Here is a 17015-nt window from a genome sequence, read left to right as displayed (position 1 = left end):
ATGCACTACTGCAGCACTCGGGGCGGGGTCTGTGGGTGGGACTTCCGGGATGTTCTGCTTTCAGGTTTCGCTCCCGACGGGGGGATGTTCATGCCCGAGAGCGTACCTGTGCTCAGCCCGGAGACCCTGAGAGGATGGAGGGGGTTGGATTACACCCAGCTGGTGGTGGAGGTCGCCTCGCTGTTCATCCCCACTCAGCTGATCCCCAGAGACGACCTGCAGGGTGAGCAGAGGAAACCTGTTCACAAGTCGAGCAAAGAAAAGTTATAAAAAGACAATTAAGTTACAACACGAGGCAGAACAATTATCAAAATAAAGAACAAAAGATAATCCCCTCTCCTCCATCCTCTGTCTCAGTCTTGGTGGGTGAAGCTCTGTCGGGTTTCTCGGTGCCTGAGGTGGTCCAGATCGCCCGGTTGAAGGGGGGTCTGTCAGTCCTGGAGCTCTTCCATGGAGAGACGCTGGCCTTTAAGGACCTGGCTATGACCTGCACCGTGCGCTTTCTCAACTACTTTCTGCAGAAGGAGAAGCACAGGGCGACTGTGGTTGTAGGTAAGAACCAACACCTGGGGCTCCATGTAAGATCCGGCTAAGAATGGAAACTGAAAAGCCGACATCATGCTGTTTGTTCTGTCGGGCTCGAGGTTAAAAATGTAAAATAATAACATTCATGAGCATCAGGAGCATGCAGAGTGTCACATCTTTCCCCTCTGCAGGAACGTCAGGAGACACCGGCGGCTCGGCCATCCAGAGCGCTAAAGGTCTGTGCGGGTTGGACGTGGTCGTGGTTTATCCTCGAGGACGAATCACTCCGGTTCAGGAGAAACACATGATCACCTGTTTGGAGGATAACGTCCACGTGTTCGCAGGTGAAGTTAAAGGAGTAAAAGATGCTGTTTAACCACAAAGCTATGTATTCCATTTTTCACACTCGCTGGTTGTTTCTTTTTTTTTTGTGTGTGTCCGTAGCGGACGGCAGCTCGGACGACATCGACCAGCCTCTGCGGCGTCTGTTTGCGGATCAGGATCTGGTGAAGTCTTACCGCCTCATGAGTCTGAACTCTGTGAACTGGTCCAGAATCATGGTCCAGCTCGCTCACTTCATCTACGCCTACCTGCAGCTCAGCGGCGTGCAGCAGCAGGCGGAGGAGGCTGACGGAGACCTGCCCGAGCTGGAGGTGGTGGTGCCCACAGGAGGGGCAGGAAACATCGCAGGTGGGTTCAGTCGTTTGTTGGCGTTTAAAAAAAAAAAAATGTATGCCTTTATTGTAGAGAGCACAGTGGACAGAGTGGGAAACTGGAGAGAGAGATAGTGGGGAATGACATGCAGGAAAGGAGCAACGGGTCAGATTTGAACCCGGGCTCTTGCTTAAGGGTCTGTAGCCTCTGTACTGTACATGGGGCCCACAAACTAACCGCTAGGCTACAGACGCCCCAGCTTCTAATTTTCTGACTCAGATGAGTAACTGACTTAAGTCTCTCTCTGTCTGTGTGTGTGTGTGTGTGTGTGTGTGTGTGTGTGTGTGTGTGTGTGTGTGTGTGTGTGTGTGTGTGTGTGTGTCTGTGTGTGTCTGTGTGTCTGTGTGTCTGTGTCTGTGTCTGTGTGTGTGTGTGTCTGTTTGTGTGTGTGTGTGTGTGTGTCTGTGTGTGTGTCTGTGTGTCTGTGTGTGTGTGTGTGTGTGTGTCTGTGTGTGTGTCTGTGTGTGTGTGTGTGTCTGTGTGTGTGTCTGTGTCTGTGTCTGTGTCTGTGTGTGTGTGTGTGTGTGTCTGTGTGTGTGTGTCTGTGTGTCAGCTGGCTTCATAGTGAAGCAGATGGGGTTGCCCCTGAAGCTGGTTGCCATGGTGAATTCAAACGACATCGTGCACAGGACGGTTACCAGCGGTGACTTCTCCATGGCGGCTAGCGTCACACAGACTTTGGCTCCAGCCATAGACATCCAGGTACAGAAAAATAATCCCCTAAGTGTTTACAGGTAGGAGAAAGTTTTTCATCTCCTCTCTGTTTTTCTCTCTTCTCTTCGCTCATTGAAAATGAGGGAGTGGGACGAGGTGGAGCAAGAGTCCAATCTAACGGGTGTGGATGCTACCCCCGATCAGCACAAATCTCACTTAAAGATCCCATATTATGTCCTTTTTGGGGTTCGTATATTTAATCTATGTACCTACTTTTGTACGTTCACAATAGATAAAGTCTGAAAAAAGCATCTGTTTTCATGTACTGCTCCTCCTTGCTCTCTCTACGCTCTGAGTCCGTCAGCTGCACTCTGTTGAGCCCACACTGTTGGACCCCACGTGGGCCAAGTCTGCTCTGATTGGTCTGCCGATCCTCTCTGTCGTTATTGGTCAGTTGTTCAGCACTCAGCTCGGAAATTTCAACATGAGCTGCAGGGCTTGCCACAACGAGCCAATGGGCTTAGATCAGTGATCTCACACTGACAATGATGCCGCACTGACACATTTTTTATCGAGGGGGGCTAGAACCGAGCGTTACATGCAGCTAATGCTACAGCTAACAGGAGGAGGTAGGAGAAGCCGCGTTTCCGCGGACTTTGAATTTTTGCACATAGATGTGCCTAAACATGCACAGGACACTTGGAAAACACACTAAAGAGCAGATAAAACCAGAAAAAGCATAATATGGGACCTTTAAGAACTATTTCACAATAATGGGTAAAATGCAATTTTAGGTCATGTCACATTTGTATCTGTTTTTGGAGGGCATCTCGCGATCCTCCTCCCAGTGTCTTGCGACGCCTCAGGGGATCCCCTCCCTCACTTTGGGAACCACTGAATTAGGGCACAAGTATGCTCGGTGCTTGACTTGTGTTTTTTAGGACCGGTTAAAGGAGGTCAGTCTAGTACTGAACTACTGAGACACCTGATCCAGGAATGAGCTGGCTGACAGTAACTTTCTTTATGAATCCAGAGGCACAGCGAAGTCAACAATGACAGCAAACCTCGCAGCTTGAGCTGTGAAAAACGTTTAGCCCTTCCAACACCTGCACCTGGAGAGTGACTTCCTACAATTTCTACCTGAGCTGTTGTCTTATAGCGACACCTACAGTCAATAAAAAACATGACAATAGCATGGCAGTATAAGAAAACCCTTTTCTGGTCTCTTTCAGGACCCGTACAACATGGAGCGAGTGTTCTGGCTGCTGCTGGGGAAAGACGGCGCTGCAGTGAAGACGATGATGGAGGAGTTTCAACAATCACACCGACACTCTCTGCCTGCCAACCAACACAAACTGGTACTGTTACTCTTTACGTCCAGACGGTTATATACCGTAGATCTACCCTGTGAGGATTGTCCTGTCCTGATCTTTCCTTCTGTTTTCAGCTGTCACAGGTTTTGTCGACAGGCTCAGTGAGTGATGACGGGATCCTGGAGACCATGAGGAGGTGCTGGGAGGAGAACCAGTATGTGTTGTGTCCACACACAGCTGTGGCTGTCTGGCATCACTACAACTGTCCTCATGACGCCCAAATCAACAGGTCGAATATACTGTGTCCATCAGTTCAACCACTTACTGTATAAACAGAGATATCTGACTTCATGGCAGAGATAATCAGGGCATCTATAACTACAGAAGGAATTTGTTTTGTAATTTTGGGTCTTAAAGAGTAATAGTTTGGGAATTACTCTTCACAGGAGCAGTGCAACAGGCTTCAATGGCTGCAGCATTATCTTTCTGTGCTTCTGTCCATTTCAAGTTTTTGTTTCTGTCACTAGCCCGAGGTCAAAAAATTGACTTAAAGTGGGAGAGATCTTAAGCTTCTACTAAATCTCTTGTTGCAGGTGTTACATCGCGACGGCTTCTCCAGCCAAGTTCCAGACAGCCGTGCAGAGGGCGGGCCTTACCTTTGACCTACCTGAGGCCGTGCTGGCATTGGACAAGTTGGCGACTCGTTACCAGAACCTGGAGCGGAGCCAGAACTGGTGCAAAGACTGGGAGCACAGACTGAGAGAGCAGATCCAGTCTGTGAGTGCAGTGAGGAAAACCAACGGGACTTACTACAGCTGATTAAGAAAATTATTCTTTAGAAAAGTAGACGAAGAAGAGTTTAAAGGGGAGGTCAGGTGACTCTCTCAGCTCGTCCTTGATCTCTGCACATTCTTATCTGGGTCGACAAAGACTCTCTTGTTGCTTCTCTTTTGAACTTTGGTCTTAAGTGTCGTAAAATCAGGCCATCTTTTTTGTTTATGCAGTCATCCAACAGTTCACAATGTTTCATCTTTATCATTAAAGTCAAATGTAAATAAATGTGAAACAATGAAACCATGCACTCTTCTGGAAGTTTAATTGTCTCAAAAATGTTTTTAAAAGATTCCAAATCTCTTGTCAAAAATTGGATTTGTGTCATTTTTAAATAGTTAATACCTAAATGATGAAACCAAACAGTTCTGGGGACTATAAAAGAGGAACTATCCACTGGGAAGTTCCCAGAGAACAACACACCGTGGAGAGTTTTTTTCTGACTTTCGGGATTCCAGGAACTAAAATAGTTCATAGATCCTGCAGTGCAGAATCAATTTAAAAAAGGGAGGGTTCCAACAGTTCTTAGAACTATGAAAAAGTTCCTGCGGTCTGAAAATGCCCATAAACTCTTTACCTCATATCCTTGGTTGTAGTCTTTTGAATTAAAAGGTGAAGCCTATGCAAGTGCTTCAAACCTGTATTCTTTCCAATGGCCAGTAGGAGGCGACTCTTAGAAGTTTATGATAAAATGCACTTCAGCATCAGTCTCTCAAACCAAAACAAAGGTTCTCTTCTGCAGTACCTCCCGTGTCCCTCAGTGCACACCTCTGTCACTATTTCACTGTTAAAATGTATTTAGTTATATTTCATGCCCCCATTAACAGACAGGACAGTGTATAGAGTGCGAAATCAGGGAGAGAGTGAGGAACGACGTGTGAGAAAGGAGCCACAGGTCAGGCCCGAGCCTGAGCCGTCAGCCTGGAGGACCACAGCCCCCCACACATGGGCCGTGCAAACCAGCCACACCAGGCTACCGAGGCCCCCACATTACGACTTTTTTCTCGAAATGCATAATGGAGAAAAAAAAAAAATCCTTCAATCATTAAAATGTTTTCCTCATGTCTGGCCCTGGCCCTATTCCTCTTCCGTAAAAAAAATTAATAATCGGCAAAAAAGAATAATGCACATCCCTATGGTGTGTATTTTTCCGAGGTGCCCTGAACGCAGCACGACGTTTGACAGCTCGACGGCAAACATGGCGGCTGTTAGCTAAAAGAAGCAGTGGACACCTCACACCTGCGTCTCTAACCATCATTATCGACAGGCATTTTACCGGAATTGGTAATTATTTACGGACAGCGACTTGTGGAGCTACCTTTTCATGATATCCTGGTGACTGTGGAGCCGTTATCCGGTATGTGAAGCCGGTTTGTAGCGTCACACGGAGCGGAGTGAAGCGACACAACAACAGAGGGCTGCTGAGGTCGGACTGTCGGTGCTGTTGATTCACCTGATGTTTCTCAGGTAAGACACGGATACACCTGAGTACACTTTATTACTGTTATACGACCTTATTGTTTGATTTAAGGTGGTTTTTCTGTGACGTATCGGCCGCCTGTGACTGTCAGCTGACACACCGCTCCTGGCAGAAATTAAGAAAATACGAGAAAGCGACCTGAGTGGGCTGAAAGTCAAGGATTTTATTTTGAAAATCCAATTAGCTCATTAATTTATGACCAACAGATAAACAAAGGTTTTACATTTAACCAATAAATGTGATATAAAAATGATTATGACGATGACAACAAAAAAAGCGATGATGAAAAGCTTTTTGTCCCCTGATGTAAAATAAACACTCAGCTTTAAAAGCGTCCTTTGTTAACTCTATATATAGCTCATCGCCCTGGACATAAACTGGAGTTATGGCTCCACCCATGGGTGAATCATAGATAATCCTAAATCCAGACATAATAGGAGGACATGTGCAGCACGAGCATGACAAAGAAGCTCAATGTATCCAAGGAGGGTTATAAAATCATAATTAATGCATCCACAACAACAGTCTGTTAAATTAATCACAATGTATGTTGATCATTTTTGATCTGTGGAAGTGACAAAGAAACAAAAAGAAAGTGAGAGACGGACAGAGAGACAGCAGACAGACAAACTGTAATGGTTACAGTCATGTCTGGATCTGGATGGACAGGTTCAGGGTTTAAGTGTTAGATGAGCAATAGAGAGGAGAGAGAGAGAATAATAGAAATAAATAAATACAATAAGAGATTCTTAATTATTGTGATGAGTAAGGCTGCATTGTGCTGCAGTGGTTAGCTCTGTTTCCTCACAGCGAGGAGGTTCCTGGTTTGAATCCCCGTCTGACAGGAGCCTCCCTGTGTGGAGTTTGCATGTTCTCCTCGTGCATGTGTGGGTTCTCTCCGGGTACTCCGGCTTCCTCCCACAGTCCAAACACATGCTCGTTAGGTTAACTGGAGACTCTGCATTTCAAACACATTCATATGCCGATGAAGCAGAGGGAGCAATTTGGGGTTAGGTGTCAAGGCATCAGACATGTAGCTGCAGGAGCTGGGGATCGAACCCCCGACCTTCAGGTTAAGAGACGACTGACTCTGACGCCGAGACGCCGCCATCGGTCGTCCCCACAACCACCGCCGTCCTCATTTATGCACGGCCTGCTGCGACATTCACCTCAGCAGCAATACTAGCAGCAATAGTAATACTTCACAGTGTTACAAAGACACTGTCGCAGCTGTCCCACACACACACACACACACACACACACACACACACACACACACACACACACACACACACACACACACACACACACACACACACACACACACACACACACACACACACTCACATTCGATGGCGTCTGGGTGGAGCTGACATTCCTCCCTTAAATACCAGACATGCTGCAGGTTCCTCTGAAGGGCCTCGTTGGTAGAGACAGGATATGAGGTGGCCCCTGAGATCTATTATACCTTAATGTTTGTCGTCCCTGAATTGCACCTAAAATATTTTTGCTATTCGCTGTATGACCCCTGACCTCTTAGCTCAAGGCTTATAGCCCTGCGGGAAATATATTGGTATCAGAATCAGAATCAAAAACACCATTTTACAGGCTCTGCACCGGAGTGACAGCTGAATGTTAGACCATCAATGACGTCTGTGGCAAGTTTTTTTTTTTTTTTGCAGTGTGTATCAACACTTGCACATGCTCAGTTGGCCCTTGTTTGCAGCCAACCGAGCATGTGTTTGAGAACAGAGTCCGTCAGTAACAGAGATATCAACCCATCGGCTTTATAACCGAGTGCATCAGTAAATAAGAAGAGAATCAGAGATGTGACAGCAAACGATCAGCCGGAGCTCAATTATTCCGAGTCATTTTACCCTTTTAAGCTAGCTAGTCTTTGGTACACTGATACACTGCAGGTGAAATGTCTAACCCCACCTGTCCCCCTTTTCTCTCTCCAGGTAATCTGTGAAGCACGCTTCGTTTTCACCCCCACCCCCTGCTGCTGATGTCATCACCAACAGCAGACCCCCCTGCCGCCTCCCTCTCCCCCGGGTCTCGTCTCCCGCCCTACACCGCCCTGGACTCCCTCTCCGTGTCGTCCCTGCTCTCGGGGGATTTAGACGATGGAGGAGAAGGAGGGGAGGAGGACGGGCTGGGAGACCTGGAGGTGAACCCGTACGATGGTTTACCGTTTTCCTCACGGTACTACTCTCTGCTGGAGGAAAGGCGGAAGTCTCCGGTGTGGAGACTGAAGCAGAGTCTGCTGGAGCATCTGGAGGGCCACAACATGGTGCTGCTGAGTGCAGCCAGCGGGGCGGGGAAGAGCACGCAGGTAACCAGGAAGTAACACACACACACAAGCATGTGGTGTAGGTTAAAAAATAACATTTAAACATACACACATTCCCAGAGAGTTTCAGGGTGAGCTTCAGGTGCAAAAGCCGGATTTTTTTGCCGACTTTATCTGGACTTTTTCCTGCCAGCCTCAAAGTAAAATATCCTACAACCAACCGGTGACAGAGTGTGCAGAGGTGTGTGTTGTTGTGTTTGAACTTTCCCTGTGGTGTCCTGGTTCTCATGACGGCAGCTCCTGGGTTCACTCCCCTCAGGCGGATAATGAACAGAACATTAAACCTTACACTGTGGTACCGCTGTAACCTGAACTCTCACTTCATTACACTCTGGGATCTCTTCCCTGCACCTCCACCTGCAGCGTTTAAACTTCATCCTACTGAAAAAGCATCCTCTCTGTACGCTCACACTAGGTAATCCTCACCGGGCCCAAGCAGGTTTGACCACCAAAGTCCAGTTTGTTTGACCGGTGTGAGTACTCAATCCCTGCTCAAGCACGGTACACTTCCTTTCCCCTGACACGGCTGGATGATGTGGCCTTTGGCTCGGTTCAATTATTGCGGGAATACAAGCACGGGTACACAACCTGGACATGACGTGTAGCCTGATCAATGTGACCATCCTTCTCGACTATCGTTGTAAACAATAGCGGTTCACATTGGTCCAAGGTCGAGTGTTTTCTCTAAATTTAGGCTCCAAGCGTCCCTTGTCCTTGGTGTGCAGATTGTTGTTCCTTCTTTTCACTTTTTGCCCGGAACATGTTTGAACATTTCATCTATTTATAAAATATTTGGAAACTAGTTTCCTTTTGTTTGACTTTTAGATTAGTCAGCGTTTTGTTTCATCTATATTCTCTATATTTACAGAGGTTCAGATGAGCACATGAAAGGGGAAGGAGGTGGCGTTATTTGTTTATTTTAGTTTGGGGCTCATTTTTATTTTGCTCTTCAGAGTCGATTTGAGATCCGAACAAAAGCTGGAAGCTGTCAGACTTGAGTGACTTATTTTAGGGTCTGTATTCTGTCACATCTTCCTGCTTTTGTTGACCTTTTTTTTTTTTAAATTCTCTTGCTCCTAGAAATGGAATATGTACTGTACGGAATGTAACTCATCTTAATTGAAAAACCCTGATTTGTGTATTTTGACTGATGTATGGCCCAGGTTACCTTTTTTTCTTTTCTTTCCTTTTTTATTCCCTTCTTTTCCTTTGTCTTGTTTTACTCTGAAAATATCAATAAAAAGAAAGTATCAAAAAACATAATTCTCTTCCTCCTCCTTCGTCCTGCAGGTTCCTCAGTGGTGTGCAGAGTTCGCTCTGTCCTACGAGTTTTCTCAGGGTCTGGTCTGCTGCTCTCAGCCGTACTCGGTGGCGGCGGTGAGTCTGGCTCTGCGTGTCGCCGATGAGATGGACCTGAGTCTGGGCCTGGAGGTCGGATACAGAGTGTCTCATGATGACAGCTGCACACCTGACACCATGCTCAGGTAGGGGATCTCTCAGCCAACCAAGTGGCTGTTTACATCTCTGCCTCTAACGTCCCACATGGTGGAAACCTGTCCTGGTTTTAAAAACTGAAGTTCCTCCTGGGGATTTTCTTTTTGTCTAAATTGTTGGGAAAGGAGTCATGCCCCATTTTATTTTCTGACCTCATTTGTGCCATATACAATAGTCCTCTCCTCCCTGTGGTAATGTCGACGGCTTCATTGGATTACACGAGTCTTCTCTGATATTGTTGCAGCCGCACCTCGACTCTTTGTTCTCTGATCCCCTGCAGGGTCCTTGTCCAGGGTGGGAGTGAAAGCGATTTAGCTGAGACAAATGATCCCCGTGTCCTCTCCTGCACTCTATAATTAGTAAATTATAAAGAAAAGTTTCCGCTTTCATCTATTCTGCCTTTCAGGTTTTTATTTAAATGTGTCTGGCCCCATCACTCAGAAATCTTTCTTTATTTCAAATGTCCTGGTTTCCCTCTCCTCAGGTTTGTCAGCGACACCCTCCTGTTGGAGGAAATGATGTCAGACCCCCTGCTGCATCAGTACGGCGTCGTCGTTTTGGACGAGCTGCAGGAGCGGACGGTTCCCACCGACGTGCTGCTGGGTCTGCTGTGTGACGTCTGCAGGCAGAGACCCGATAACTTCAGGGTGGTCCTGCTCACTCACCCGACGCTGGCTCCGCGCCTCTCCGCCTTCCTGGGCCCGTCGGTCCCTCACCTCAGCCTGGACGGTGTCCCCCCTTCTAATGAAGATGAAGAGGGGCGTGAGGAAGAGGAGGAGCGGAGGCCTGTTGAGGCGAACCGGGTGGAGACGTTGTACCGGGAGCTCTCCGCTGGGAAGGAACCGGTTTCTGCTGCGTGTCACATGGTGCTGGATCTGCACAGGAGGGGGGAGGAAGGAGACGTGATGGTGTTTCTGGCCAGTGCACAGGTACACGTTTCATGCAACTCTTTTTTACATTTCAAAAAGGTCACAGAGGTCTTCAGTTGTTCTGGAGTCACATCCTGTTCAGAATATCGTAGTTTGACTGAAAGTCTGCAAAACAATCAGCATGTGGTTTGAGCAGAAAATGGTTGTTTTTTAATGACACCTGTGGACGTTAAGAGAACATCATGCAGTCTTTAAGAAGTCAGCACATTTTGGAAACACTATAATTAGGTGTCAGTCTACCTTCTCTACTTATTACCTGCTAAACTGTCTATCGGTCTGGATCTCATTTCACACAAAAAAAAAAACCTTTCAAAGCATTGTTCACACTTTTGTGTTGTGGAGTTTCACCTCCTTTGTCTTGTAGAGGACTAAAAAGAGAACACCTCCACCTGAGAGTCCTCTAGAGTCTGCAGGTGTCTGGTGTCCTGGTTCACACGCAGGCACACACACATCTGTTGTGTGTTCGCCATCCTTGATGTGCAAAGCTCTCAGTACATATTGACCTTAAACTCTGCAGGATGCACATTTAACTCCCTCTAAGTCAACATCACCACACCTCCTGCTGCCCGACTCTCATCTCTCCTGGTTTCTGTTGAAGACTGAGCAGTGTGTGTGTGTGTGCGTGCGTGTGTGCTTGTGTGTGTGAGTCACATGTGTCAGCTGAGATAAACCCACAGTGAATGTTGGGTGATTAAAAATGAAATGAAACGTCTTTGTTTTGATCTGATCCATGCAGGAAGCAGAGGAGTGTGTGTCCCTGCTGGAGAAGGAGTGTGTGGCTCTGAGTCCTCAGCTCGGTGCGCTCAGGATGGTCCCCCTCCATGCGGGGCTGGGCGGGCAGATCCAGCGGGTCTACGAGGCCGACCCCTCCACGCTGCGGGAGAACGACAGCTCGGACGCCTCAGCGATGGGAGCCGGAGGTCCACCTGGAGTCAGAAGGAAAGTGTTCCTCACTGACACGCTCGCCGAGGCTTCTTTCTCCCTGCCAGCGATCCGCTACGTCATCGACACCGGCCTTCAACTCAAAACTGTGAGTCCGTGATTTAATAAACCAAAACTAAATAAAGACACTTATCGGAGGGGATTTCTGCTCGATGTTTGTAGAAGCTACCATAAATCAGCTCTGTGCAATAATTTAAACATTTTGATTTTAATGCAGGGTGAAACATTGAAACTATTTTTCTTTCTCCCTGATGTTCTGCTGCAGGTTTACAATCCACAAATAAGAGCCAACTCTCAGGTGCTGAGGGCGATCAGCAAACATCAGGCCGACATGAGAACCCAAAGAGTGAACAGCCACCTCCCAGGTAGGTCAGCGGACTCTGCTGCTGTTCAGGTGAAACTGTGGATTCAGTTCAACAGCGTCAGACTCTGGATGAAGCCTTTAAATAGGTTTCACTTTGGCTCCCCCTAGTGGTAGGATAAAGAGGGACATTTTCTGTCTGCTGTTCTAAAGCATGGAGGACAAAATCAACTTGGTGTAGTTTTTTAACCCTTAGAGCTCTGCCACTGAACAGTTCAGTCTAAAGGTGCATCAATAGATCAGTGGGCGACCAGAATCAGCTGATTTTTAAGCCTGCTCGGCCCTGACCGGTGACCCCTGCTGCTGCGTCTTCACTGCATTTTACACATCATGCAGTATAACCTAATGACGCCAATAAAAAGCTTTGAAGTAAGGATGTAAGACAGAAGCATTTAAGTTCTACACACAAAAGAATGAAAGCTTTAGCTGTTAAAAGTTTTTATTTTGGTTCATTTCAACAGGACAGTCTCTCTGCTAATTATCTGCACCATAACTCCTGGTGTTCTGCTTGTAGGGCTGTGTCTCCGTCTCTACCCTCCGTCTCTGTATGAAGAGGGGATGGGGGAGGCTCACTGTCCGGGGGTGATGGAGGAGAACCTGAGCCACTTGGTGCTGCTGCTGAAGAGACTAGATATCGCCGACATGGGACAGTGCAAGTTCCTGGACAGACCAGGTACCTTCATGAACTACTGTCAGTAAAACAAACATTCTCATTAAAGAGTTACATGACGGGGATAGTTTCATGCTGGTTTGGTGCATATGTGTGAACGGCCAAATCAGGACGATTTCAGGAGCCGTCCTCCTGAAATTCTCTAGAAGTTTAATATGTGTAATATGTGAGAACATTTTAAGCAAACAGAAGACGACGTTAAGCATACAGGCGTACATTTACACCAAAACTAAACGCCTGATGTGTCCGTGGTGATGTCATATAGCTGCAGACAGAGAGATACAGACACAAACAGTGATAGAGATAAAACTTGTTTCTACCTTTAACCCTGTCTGCTGCAGTTCATTGACATTAGAGAAGTGCCTCAAATATTTAACTTCCTTCTTGCCTCATCTGATCACGATCAATGACGTGTGCAGCAGCAGCAAAGAGACTTTTTGCTGATTTTGAATCTACACTTCCAAGTCCGAGAACATCACCTTCCTTTCTCTGTCCTCCATGTTTACTTCTCTATCTCTCTCTCTCTCCCTGTCGCTCAGCCCCTGAGGCCCTCATGCAGGCCCTGGAGGACCTGGACTACCTGGCAGCTCTGGATGATGATGGGAACCTGTCCGAGGTCGGCATCATCATGTCCGAACTTCCTCTGGAGCCGTCGCTGGCCAAAGCGCTGATCGCCGCCTGCGAGTACGACTGTGTGGATGAGCTGCTCACTATCGCTGCTATGCTAACAGGTGGCTAAACAAGTGAACCATGGAACTGTTGGGTCAGGAGAATGAACTCTGCAAATGTGCTGTGTGCACATTAAGGGGTCTAATATAATCTACTCATGTTAATGTGCATAAAGTCAAAGTTATCAGAGAATAGTAGTCAACAAAAACGTTTGTGACCCAGCTCACGCTCTCTTACACTGATAACAAAAGGTGAACAGGTGAGTTCTGACTTGCTATCCCCCTACTCAATACAGTCACGGTCCTTAATGGTCTGGATTTGTTTGGACCAGAGAAGGTAGGTGGTTTTAAGGCCCCCCCCACACAGCCGTTTTGGACACCCCTCGGTTTACCAGATATGAGAGCAGTTATCAGGTCAAACCAACAGGTGTTGCAGTGATGGAAGCAAGAGAAGTGGTTCAGATAGAAGTGATTGTACCCGACCTAAAAAGCCTCTGCATGTTTCTAATAAGCTCCACGAGCAGAAACGTGCTCAAACTAGGATCAATATTGGAGATGCTTTTGAAAAATGGAGAGAGGTTAGAACACAGAAAGGTTTACAGACCGATGCAGAGCTGGATAAACACTGAAGCTTCAGGGTCCACCACATGGTGACCTGAGTGAACATCGACTCTAGAGAGGAGGAGGCGGGGGGAGACAGCTCTCTACAATGTTTTAAATTCAGACTGCAGTACCCATTTTAAACACTAGGTGTCATAGTTACATATTGCTCCTTTAAAGCTCAAAATGTGTAAAAATATAATCGAGGTTAAAACTGTCAGAATTTCACTTTAAGATATAAAAACAAGAACTAACATTTACTCATTTCTTTCTCCTCTTTTAGCTCCATCGTGCTTCGTGACAGCAGACCCCAGCAGAGAGGAGGCAGCTGTCACTCACTGGAGACCTTTAATGCACACAGAGGGAGATCACATGACTCTCATTAATATTTATAAAGCCTTCATAGAGCGTACGTATACTCCAGCCTCCATTACTTTAACAAAATGTAACTTTGGAACCAAACTGTGAAGTCTGTTCTGACGCTTGCTGAGGTCTTATTAGCATGTTATACTGAAGTAGTAATTGTTCCCTGGGTGGTGTCTGCAGATAATCAAGACGAGGCGTGGTGCACGACGAACTTCCTGAGTCAAGCAGCCTTACGATTGGCCGTGGTGATCAGGGCGGAGCTTCTGGAGGTGATGCAGCGGATAGAGCTTCCTGTTTCTCCTCCTGCGTTTGGATGCCAAGACAACTGTACGAACATCAAGAGAGCGCTCATCTCGGGCTTCTTCCTCAAAGTAAACGCCGTGTTCCAATCTGCAGACCTCCTCCAGCGTTTCCTCTCTTTGCTGTTGGTCATACAGTACATGTTTTTGTCTTGGTCTTCAGGTGGCTCATGACGTGGACGGCTCAGGTAACTACCTCCTTCTGACTCACCGCCACGTGGCTCACCTGCACCCCTTCTCCTCCTACCTGTGTCGACAGCCGCGCCCCGACCCCCCCAGCTGGGTGCTCTACCACGAGTTCACCATCTCCAGAGATAACTGCATCCGCATCGCCTCTGAAGTCCACCCTCAGATGTGAGTCAGACGCCGTCGCTGTTTGATGGATTTATTTAATTATTTATTTTAAGATATTTTTGGGGGCTTTTTGTGCCTTTAATGGAGAGAAAGGACAGTGGAAGGGGTTGGAAATCAGGGAGAGAGAGAGGGGAATGACATGCGGGAAAGGAGCCACAGACCTGGGCCCCCCGCTTGGAAGGCGTCCATCCTGTCTGTCAGTCTGTCACTTGATTTGTAGTTCCTGCAGGTTTGATCAGATTGAAGATAAACTAAAGTCACTATCTGTTACAAAGGAGTTTACTTGTTTTTATGCATTTTATTTTTTGTGTGCTTCACATAAAACTGACGCCATTTTTTTTGAAACCAGAACAAGCCGCTGCGTCGCTCCATCTGAAGCCGCCAAACTCCATTTACAAAAACGCTAATTTTACAGATCAGAGAGTCGCTCGTCGGCCGCTGCCTTGATGAGTTATTTTTTGTTTTACTGTGTTACACAAGAACTGAGGCTATCATTTAAAACACCTGCGTTGGATATCAACACAAAAAAATCAAACCAGTGGACGCACATGTAGACCAGCGTGTACGGTGATCTGTGTGGTTAAATTGCAGTTTTTGTCAATGGAGTCTGGCGACGTTTAAAATGAGGACGTAGAAAAAGTATCTCACTCTTCAGAAAAAGGTCCATATTTTTAGAGATCCTGACTTTTAATCTTGAATAACAACTTGAGCCTGTCAGGGGAGAAAAGAACAACAGGGCAGCCATTACAGCCTGTTTCACGGCTGCTGAATCACCCGTAAACGATTTTAGGTTCTTTATTTTGTCTTTAGAGTAAGATGACGTCTGTGTTGCAGGCTGGTGGAGCTCACGCCTCAGTACTACCTGGGAAACCTTCCCTCAAGCGACGGCAAAGAGCTGCTGATGGAGTTGAGGCAGAGCCTGGAGCCGCCGTCATACGAGCAGGACGGAGAATCAGACGCGCAGAGCCGGACTCACAGGGAAGCTGCAGAGACGAGCACGGAGCTCTGCGTCGTCCAATGAGACAGAAGAAGAAGAAGGAGGAGAAGTTTGACGTCTCAGGAGAGGACACTGAACCCAACATGGTCACTTTAATATTTGAGCTGAAATTTGTACGAAATCTGAAATCTCATCTCAGGTTGAATCTCTCGGATGTGATTTCAAAAAGACTTTTTACTATAAAAAAAATGAACTCTTAATATATCTGACATGCAGTGGCTTTGGAAAATACTTTTCCGTTTGTCGTGTTTACTTAATTCTTGATATTATTTAGATTATTTTTTATTTAATGAGGGATTTCTGTGTGTCTGTCTGTGGGGTGTTCAAAACATCGGTTTTAAATTGTAGCACAGCAAAAATACTTTATTCAACGTCTTTTCTTTTCCAGCTAAAAGCAATAAAATAAACACTACAGCAGTGAGCGCGCACACGATCATCAGAGCACGTTCGACTTCTATGCAGAAGCTTCACACTGTGATGACGAACTGTGGAGAATCTTTTCCAGCTTTTTGATACCGTTTGTATGACGTTTCCTGGTTTTGATCCTCGTTCTGCCTTTCTCTCTCTTATCTCCGTGTCAGCGATGAAACTCTTTCTTGTCCTCCTTTTTAAATGGATTTGTCCGACACGACCCAGCTGAGTGATTCCTCGCTCTACAGCGGCCTCTTTTCAAGTCTTTTCTCTGCAGTCTCACACTCTGTCCGACGTGATATCTCTGTCTTGTATTAAATGCAATCTCCAGATTTATTTCTCGGCATTTCTGTTTTTCTTTGCATCAAATGTTTAAAACAGCAGTGATATTTGGTTAGGGATATTCCCCTTTAAACACATAAACTACAGCTTGGACTTTGTCTTCTTGTAAAGGTTCTGTGTGCAGAAAAAAAAATGTTTAAGTTGAAGGTCCAGCTTTAAAGCACACAGAGGACCGCGTGCTGTCGACTGTGATGTAAGCTGCAGCAGATCCTGAACCACCGACCTCAACAAGTGCTATGCTAGATTTAGAAGAGTACAGCTTTTAGTGCACGAGGTAAGAAACCTGGACGTTGCATAAAAAGTGTGTGTACATACAGAGCTAAAAGTGAAGCCAATACAGAGGTGTTAAATCTGCAATACTTCTAAAGGCCAACAGGGGGCGACTCGAGGAGAAAAGTTCCTACTTCTCAGATGATTTCCTCTTAAGTTTATGGTCTCAATCTTTAGTTTCAAGTCTTCTTCAATCTGCCTGATGTTCATTTAATAAGTTATGTAAAGTTGTAACAATCAAGATGTTTTCCCCCAATATCAACAAGAGAGCGGAGAAGAACAATCTGGAGAACAGAAAACATAATGAAGCTGTTTTGTTTTGTGCATTGAGATCTTTCTGGTCGCGTGCAGACAGTCTCTGGTTGAGCTCTTGTCAAAGGATATATACAACTTCACCCGTCCCCGTCCGACAGGGAGGGTCTCCCGCTGTGAGGTGCAGGTG

The 17015-nt window shown here is 46.5% G+C and overlaps 2 protein-coding genes across 2 annotated transcripts; both read left to right on the top strand.

The window, feature by feature from the left end:
- Window positions 1-4287, top strand: thnsl2 (threonine synthase-like 2). The gene is made up of 8 exons (XM_020640034.3): window positions 1-223; window positions 358-552; window positions 717-869; window positions 970-1215; window positions 1793-1941; window positions 3126-3251; window positions 3341-3495; window positions 3800-4287. Exons 1-8 carry the CDS (start codon window positions 1-3, stop codon window positions 4023-4025), a joined length of 1473 nt encoding a protein of 490 aa, XP_020495690.1. The 3' UTR covers window positions 4026-4287.
- Window positions 4288-5239: 952 nt separating this feature from the next.
- On the top strand, window positions 5240-16297 carry dqx1 (DEAQ box RNA-dependent ATPase 1). Its single transcript, XM_020640033.3, has 12 exons — window positions 5240-5504; window positions 7479-7852; window positions 9161-9354; window positions 9849-10293; window positions 11030-11323; window positions 11501-11600; window positions 12111-12269; window positions 12806-12997; window positions 13818-13943; window positions 14081-14271; window positions 14363-14553; window positions 15388-16297. Exons 2-12 carry the CDS (start codon window positions 7526-7528, stop codon window positions 15572-15574), a joined length of 2406 nt encoding a protein of 801 aa, XP_020495689.2. The 5' UTR covers window positions 5240-5504; window positions 7479-7525; the 3' UTR covers window positions 15575-16297.
- Window positions 16298-17015: the final 718 nt, after the last annotated feature.

This window comes from Labrus bergylta, chromosome 17 (assembly GCF_963930695.1).
Source record: "Labrus bergylta chromosome 17, fLabBer1.1, whole genome shotgun sequence".
Classification (NCBI taxonomy): domain Eukaryota; kingdom Metazoa; phylum Chordata; class Actinopteri; order Labriformes; family Labridae; genus Labrus; species Labrus bergylta.
The sequence above is the reverse complement of the archived record's forward strand: the minus strand, read 5'-3'. Positions and strand labels throughout refer to the sequence as shown.

Excerpts from the sequence above, each read along its gene's own strand:
- thnsl2 (XM_020640034.3), top strand. The coding sequence starts at position 1 with ATGCACTACTGCAGCACTCGGGGCGGGGTCTGTGGGTGGGACTTCCGG. Across the intron at positions 553-716 it reads CAGGGCGACTGTGGTTGTAG|GAACGTCAGGAGACACCGGC; the intron begins GTAAGAACCAAC and ends TCCCCTCTGCAG. Across the intron at positions 3,496-3,799 it reads CATGACGCCCAAATCAACAG|GTGTTACATCGCGACGGCTT; the intron begins GTCGAATATACT and ends CTCTTGTTGCAG.
- dqx1 (XM_020640033.3), top strand. The coding sequence starts at position 7,526 with ATGTCATCACCAACAGCAGACCCCCCTGCCGCCTCCCTCTCCCCCGGG. Across the intron at positions 11,324-11,500 it reads CCGGCCTTCAACTCAAAACT|GTTTACAATCCACAAATAAG; the intron begins GTGAGTCCGTGA and ends GTTCTGCTGCAG. Across the intron at positions 14,272-14,362 it reads TCTCGGGCTTCTTCCTCAAA|GTGGCTCATGACGTGGACGG; the intron begins GTAAACGCCGTG and ends CTTGGTCTTCAG.